General features: G+C 39.8%; 2 protein-coding genes across 3 annotated transcripts in view; one reads left to right on the forward strand and one right to left on the reverse strand.

The window, feature by feature from the left end:
• The window catches only part of LOC123958597 (integrator complex subunit 3 homolog), an 8,213-nt gene extending 4,948 nt beyond the window's left edge, over nucleotides 1–3,265 (forward strand). For both annotated transcript variants that reach the window (XM_046032048.1, XM_046032057.1), the window contains exons 11-12: nucleotides 1,008–1,046; nucleotides 1,139–3,265. In XM_046032048.1, the coding sequence (XP_045888004.1) occupies nucleotides 1,008–1,046; nucleotides 1,139–1,606 (507 nt within the window). In that variant the 3' untranslated portion in view covers nucleotides 1,607–3,265. The remainder of the gene's footprint in view (nucleotides 1–1,007; nucleotides 1,047–1,138) is intronic.
• The window catches only part of LOC123958573 (myosin heavy chain, fast skeletal muscle-like), a 13,924-nt gene continuing 8,895 nt past the window's right edge, over nucleotides 2,277–7,305 (reverse strand). The window contains exons 32-39 of the mRNA XM_046032016.1: nucleotides 4,827–5,135; nucleotides 4,534–4,737; nucleotides 4,324–4,449; nucleotides 4,044–4,214; nucleotides 3,796–3,900; nucleotides 2,890–2,985; nucleotides 2,661–2,792; nucleotides 2,277–2,349 (exon numbers count right to left, since the gene is read on the reverse strand). Of these exons, the coding sequence (XP_045887972.1) occupies nucleotides 2,329–2,349; nucleotides 2,661–2,792; nucleotides 2,890–2,985; nucleotides 3,796–3,900; nucleotides 4,044–4,214; nucleotides 4,324–4,449; nucleotides 4,534–4,737; nucleotides 4,827–5,135 (1,164 nt within the window). The 3' untranslated portion in view covers nucleotides 2,277–2,328. The remainder of the gene's footprint in view (nucleotides 2,350–2,660; nucleotides 2,793–2,889; nucleotides 2,986–3,795; nucleotides 3,901–4,043; nucleotides 4,215–4,323; nucleotides 4,450–4,533; nucleotides 4,738–4,826; nucleotides 5,136–7,305) is intronic.

Here is a 7,305-nt window from a genome sequence, read left to right on the forward strand (position 1 = left end):
AAAGAACCTTGGTGTTTGGTTTGATAGTAATTTAAATTTCAAGCAGCACACCACAAAGCTTGTTCAATCATGTTTTTATCAACTTAGAAATATAGCAAAAATTCGATCTATGTTAACTTTTAAGGACACCGAGACCATTTTACACGCCTTCATCTCATCACGCCTGGATTATTACAACAGCCTTTTCACTTGTTTAACCCAAAAATCTACTGATCGACTCCAGACTGTCCAGAACTCAGCTGCCAGGCTTTTAACCAGAACAAAGAAATATGAACACATCACCCCTATTTTAGCTTCATTACACTGGCTCTCAGTGCGTTTTAGAATTGACTTTAAAATTCTATTGATCACTTTTAAAGCTCTTCATGGCCTCTCGCCTTGTTATATTTCTGACCTTTTAGTCCCATACACACCAGCATGTACCTTGAGATCCTCGGGCAGAGGTCTGTTGTCTGTTCCAGAGTCTCGACTGAAAACTAAAGGGGACAGAGCGTCTGCTGTCAGGGCCCCGAGGCTCTGGAACAGCCTGCCCGAGGAAATCAGGTCGGCTGAGTCAGTGAACTCTTTTAAGTCCCTTCTTAAAACATACTTTTATAGGAGAGCCTTTCCCGATCTTATTTGACTTTATTTTATCCCTTTTATTTTATTCTATTTTACTTATTTTACATTTATCTTAAACGTGTATTTTGGTCTTTTCAATGTTTTCTTGCATGTATTCTTGTCTTTTGGGTATTGTATTGTTGTCTTTGCACTTGTTGAAGCACTTTGTAACTTGTTTTTGAAAAGTGCTCTACAAATAAAGATTATTATTATATTATAAAGGGTCAATTAGGGGGTGGAGTGATTTCTTGATGCCCCTTTGAGAAGGTGAACATCTTGCCATTTCCTGACTTTTTAAGTCTATTCTTTGAACTGTTTTGCAGTTGGCCACCAATGAATAAAAGGATAAACAATAGTGAGAGACTGAAACGCTTTGTCTAGAACAATGACATGCTATTTCGTTACAGGTGACAGTGAGGGTGTCCATGACCTTCACACCACAGCAGGTAAGCTAATAAGTAAGTAATTGCCCAAGGTTATTGTCTTAATAAAAGATTTTTGCCTTCATCAATGCTTGTTTGACTCTTATCTATCAAAGGTGCAGAATAATATCGATCAACCATGCACATTCCCAGAAGTCTTCCTCACTTTAGGAGCCCCTGGAGATAACCTTGTGATCCCTCTGAGCCCAGGACCTGGCAGACCCATGTCCTTCAACTTAAACCTTGTCCCAAAAGAAAATATTAAGTCCAAACACTCTTCTCCGAGCCATGCAAGTCCCAGAAAAGCCCACTCAGGGCCATCATCCTCCAACCCAGGAGCAACCAGCCGAACACATCCTGTAACATCACGTCCACATGAAGAGGAAAGCTTTGTGACCAGCCCTATCAGTCCCGATGAAGACTGCTTCTCTCTGATTGAGAAGGTTCACATAGCCCAGATGCAGAAGGCGATGGCGCAAGGAGGACGACAATTTAAAGGGGACACTGAAAAGCTGAGGGAAAAGACTGAGCAAGGAAAGGGGGGTGGAAAGAAAGATAAGAAGGATGGTGGCAATAAGCAATAGTCAGGTACCATATGCCACATTGTAAATTATCTATTGAGGAAAACATTAGAAAACATTAGAGAGAATTGTGAGGTTTCAGTAATTGGCTTAGAAAATAATTGAACAATGTTTAAAAAATTGTATTTGTAGTTTTCATATGCCCACACAATTTAGAAGCTCTTGCTGGAGTAGAACTAAGCATTATTTTTGTTTGTTTGTTTGGTACTCAGTAGTGTGGGTGAGAACTCGTTGCTTTTTCAAATTTAAGTGCAATGTAACAGTTAAAGAGAATACTGCTTATCCAAAGAGAGAAATTCTAGTTAGGTTGGAATTAAACCTAGTACTCTGTGTGAAACTGACAAAAACAACATAACAATACAAGCAGAAATACCTAAATTTAATCTGATTACAAATTCATGTTTTGTTTTGATGAGTTGAAGCACATACTTACACATTACTTTTTAATTACATTATATTAATTACAGAGGTGTGACATTTGATCTTAACTGAAATTGCAGTAATAAAAAGAGCAATGATTGGCCAGTCACTGTGTTCTGATACAGTTCCATGTAACTGTTATTTAAGCTTACATGGTTATATGAGGTTGAATATGACAAACAAGAAGTACAAAGAAAATGAGAAACTTGAGAAATGTATGACATTTATTGAGATTTACATGAGAAAATTATCAGGGGCTCATATTGTATGAACTCTGTTAAAATGCTTTAGCTGGATCTTGTATCTCATTCAGCAGAGTCACTTCCCTGAAACAAACAAAACTTATCAGTACTTGTAACGAGTGTTTGTACATGCAAAAAGCAATACCACATTTTATGGAATGACGAAACTAGACTTAAGGCTTAAATATTCTTACAGAAAGATGTTGATTTGTTATCAGCAATATCAAATTGCAACTTGTCTGTAATTTCAGAAGTCATTATGTATATAGTTATTATACATGTGTATTTCACATTGGAATGTAAATGTCATGGATATATAGATGACATAAACTGTATGCATATGGTTAATACATGATGACACAGTCAAAGAGAATAGGGGGGGGGGGGGAAATTACCTTTCCAGCATCACGGCTCTTGGCTCTCAGCTTGTTGACCTGGGACTCAGCGATGTCAGCACGCTCCTGAGCTTCCTCTAGTTCATGCTGAACCTTCCTGAACCTAGACATGTGAGTGTTGGCCTGCTCCTCCTGTGAAGGGTTTAGAGTTATATTAATTTAGTTGTTAATGGTGATATAATTATTAATTCAACTGCAAATGATGAGTCATATAATGTAGTTGACTTACAGCCTCCTCAGCCTGTCTCTTGTAAGCCTTGACTTTGAGCTGCAGCTTGTCCACTAGATCCTGAAGTCTGGTCACATTCTTCTTGTCCTCCTCAGTCTACACAGATAAAGAATGGTCACTTGTGTCACTTGAGTGTTGACACAGAAACAAGCAGTTGTGGAAGAAGTATTTAGATGTTTTCTTAAGTAAACGTAGTAATACCACTGTGTAAAAATACTCTGTTACAATTGAAAGTCCTGCATTCAAAATATTACTTAAGTAGAAGAAAATTAGCATTATCACAAAAATTAACTAAAGGTATCCAAAGTAAAATGTACACATTAAGTATAAGCAGTATTGTAATGTTACAAAGATGAAATTAAACTATTATTACTTATTATATTGTTTGGTATTTTATCAATAATGATGCGTTACATTTTATAAAGGTACCATATAATTTGTATATAAAATCTTAAAGGCCCTGCACACCCATAGTCCACCCACAGGTGTGTTCACTTGTTACCCAAGTGATTCTCCCTCACCCTTCTGTTGATTTTGTTGTAACTGTTGGGGCAGGGCAACTTAACCAGTAATAATTGGGTAAGTAGTTGGGTTAAATTCCAAGTATAGTGCCACCCAATTTATACCTGACTAAAGGTCTAATGAGACAGGGTAATTGGAAACACCTGTGCAGGTGTACAGGGCCTATAATTTGCAAATAACTATAGCTGTCAGAAATGTAGTCAACTAAAAGGTACAATTTCTGCTTCTGAATTGTGGTGTAGTAGTAAGTATAAAGTACAAAATGAAATACTCAGGTACTGTATTCATAACTAAGTACATTACATCATGGGTAAATGTATGTAGTTGCTCTCAATTACTGAAATCAAGAGTAATTATACTTGTTTTTAGTGAAATTAAATGTACCTGGTAGGTCAGCTCCTTTACTCTCCTCTCATATTTGCGTACTCCTTTAACAGCATCCACTCCACGTCTCTGTTCAGCCTCAACTTCAGCTTCCAGCTCACGCACCTAAAATGTGATGATCATAATCATAGTAATCAAAGTTTTGTACAAAGATTTGAGTGCAGAGAAAGAAGTAAAGTTATTTTATGCATTTAAAGTGTGATTTTTAGTGTTAAACTGATCTGTGGGCATTTATATACAGCTCATACCCTGGACTCCAGTTTCTGGAGCTGCTTCTTGCCACCCTTCATGGCAAGGTTCTCAGCCTCATCCAGGCGATGCTGCAGGTCCTTGACTGTGACCTCCAGGTTCTTCTTCATCCTCTCCAGGTGAGAGCTGGTGTCCTGCTCCTTCTTCAGCTCCTCAGCCATCATGGCAGCCTAAAATGATAAAATGCTCTCTAATTCATTCATAAACTATAATAAACTTAACATTAGTTCATGGAAGTAGACCAAAAACATAACAAGTAAGTTAGAGATGTAAACTCACATCAGTGATAGCCTTTTTGGCTTTCTCCTCAGCATTTCTTGCTTCCTGAACAGAATCATCAACTTCACTCTGAACCTGGACAAGGTCAGCCTCCAGTTTCTTCTTGGTGTTCAGAAGACTGGTGTTCTGAATGTTGAAGAAAACCCATGTTTAATATGTTTAAAATTTATCTTTAAAATATCAGTTACTTGTGAATTAATAAAAACACACCTGAGAGTGAAGCAGTCCAACACGCTCACTAGCATCAACCAGCTCCTGCTCAGCCACTTTGCGTCCTCTCTCTGTCTGCTCCAGAGCGGCTCTCAGCTCCTCAATCTCAGCCACCATCAGGCCATTTCTGCGCTCCACCATGGCAACCTGCTCCTTCATGTCTTCCTGTCCTCTGACAGCATCATCAAGGTGCAGTTGGGCATCCTGGCAACAAAAAACAAAACAGAAAATACAATTAACCTTCTGTACCATTTACTTGTTTGTTTATACGTAAGTGATCATATAAACCTCACTTTCAGCGTTCCCTGGACATTCCTCAGTTGTTTCTGGGCCTCAGCAGCCTGCCTGTTGGCATGACTCAGCTGAATCTCCATCTCATTCAGGTCTCCTTCCATCTTCTTCTTGACTCTCAGGGCATCATTCCTGCTCCTGACCTCACTGTCGAGATTGCTCTGCATAGAGTCAATCACCCTCTGGCTGTTCCTCTTGATTTGCTCCATCTCCTCATCCTTCTCTGCCAGCTTCCTGTCAACCTCACCTTTGATCTGGTTGAGCTCAAGCTGAACACGGAGAATCTTGGCCTCCTCATGCTCCAGTGTACCCTTTAAAGATTTTAAGAAAAGTCACTTAAATAAGAATTACAATGGCATGGACCTTTTCAAACATTTCTATAATTTGAAAATGTATTACTTCAGCTTCCTCCAGTGCTGACTGAATTTCCGTCTTTTCAGTCTCCACAGTTTTCTTGGATTTCTCCAGCTCGTGGATACTCTTTCCAGTCTCACCAATCTGTTCTGTCAGGTCTGAGATCTCCTCTAAAGTGCAATCAAAAACAAAAAATAGTTATTTAGTGACCTACACAAACTGTCCTGCAAGATAGTTAGTACTACATAATACACAGTACAACCTACATTGAAAGGAATAATTCTCCTTCAAGTTCAGAGTAGGCAAACCAAGGGTGAAGTCATATTCAAAAGGTAAGAGTGTCTCCATACAGGTTCATAAACCACACTTGTGAAGGTTAGAACAGAACCCACATAAGTTAAATTTGTATTTTAATGAGAATGACCTACGTTGCAGGTTCTTGTTCTCTCTCTTCATGGTCTCCAGCTGATCAAGAGCCTCCTCATAAGAGTTCTTCATCTTGAAGAGTTCAGTGCTGAGAGAACGAGCCTCCTTCTGGGCTCCTTCCAGCTCTGCCTGGCCTTCCTCATACTTTTGTTTCCAATCTGCCAGGACCTAGAATTATATAGATGAACATCAGTGATTACTTTCTAAGATTGATTTTTGTTTTACTCGAATGATTGTGTCCTTGATGTCCTTATACCTTATCAAAGTTCCTCTGCTTCTTATCAAGGTTGGCAGCCAGACCATTAGCTCTCTCCACATCAATCATGAGGTCCTCCACCTCACCCTGCAGTCTCTGCTTGGTCTTCTCCAAAGAAGCACACTTTGAGTTCACAGCCTCAATGGATTCCTCAGCATCCTGCAGGCGCTGGGCAAGCTTTTTCCTGATGCGAAGAAGAATGTTCTAATTGATAAAACAAACTATTGAAATGAAAACTAATAAAAACACTGAAAGGTTAGTGACTTACTTGGACTCCTCCAGCTCCTCAGTGCGCTGGATAGCATCAGTCTCATATTTGGATCTCCACTGAGCCACCTCACTGTTGGCCTTAGACATTCCTCGCTGCAGCTCAGCCTTGGCCTCCTGCTCCTCCTCAAACTGCTCTCTGAGCAGATCACAGTCATGGCGAGCTGACTGAACAGCATGGGCCAGGGCATTCTTGGCCTGTTGAACATGAAATAACATTTATAACTTACCTGTGAAGCAGACAAATAATAAATAAGTACTCAATCAAGTTGAAACATTAAGTCATTTAAAGTCTTATTAGAATATACTGTATGATTTTTTTATTGACTACATTTAAAAAGAATGACTCAGTTCTGTTAAAACCTAATAAGAGGACATGTAAACTTGTTATACCTTCACTTCCTCCTCAACGTGCCTCTTAAACTCCTCAATCTGCTGAGTGAAGGCCTGCTTGCCCCTGGTCAGCTGGGATACAAGAGCTTCCTTCTCCTCAAGTTGGCGGGAATACTCACCTGAATGACAATATGTAAATTTGCTATTTATCAAAATGATCATTACTGGTTTCCATTGCCAGTTTTTCTTTACAGATGACTCACCATTCTCTGTCTGCAGTCTGGCCTTCTGTCCATTAACGTCATTCAGCTGGCGAACGTTCTCATCATTTTTGGCTTTGAGCTCACTAAACTGGTCCTCAAGAGTTCTGCACATTTTCTCCAAGTTGCCCTATAAACAACAAAACACGATGTATGTTGATGTAGATGTAAATATAAAGCTACTGCCATATTTACAAGTTACAGTTAATATTTCTTAGCATGATGAAAGATAATCCCTCTCTTATAAAAAAAACCACACACCTTAGCTTTAGCAACAGCCTCCATGTTGCTGGAGAGGTCATCAATCTCCATCTTGTACTCGCTCTTCTCCTTCTCCAGCTTCTGCTTGACACGCTGGAGGTTGTCGATCTGCTCTCCCAGCTCTGCAACACTGTCTGCCTGCTTCTTGCGGAGAGCTGATGCGGTAGCTTCATGTTGCAGGGTTGACTCTTCAAGATCACGACGCAGCTTCTGGAACTCAGCTTCACGCTTCTTGTTCATCTCAATCTGAGCAGCTGTTGCTCCACCAGCTTCCTCAAGCCTCTCACTGATCTCCTCAAGCTCCCTGGAGAGGTCAGCCCTCTG

The sequence above is a fragment of the Micropterus dolomieu genome, linkage group LG02, assembly GCF_021292245.1.
Source record: "Micropterus dolomieu isolate WLL.071019.BEF.003 ecotype Adirondacks linkage group LG02, ASM2129224v1, whole genome shotgun sequence".
NCBI lineage: Eukaryota > Metazoa > Chordata > Actinopteri > Centrarchiformes > Centrarchidae > Micropterus > Micropterus dolomieu.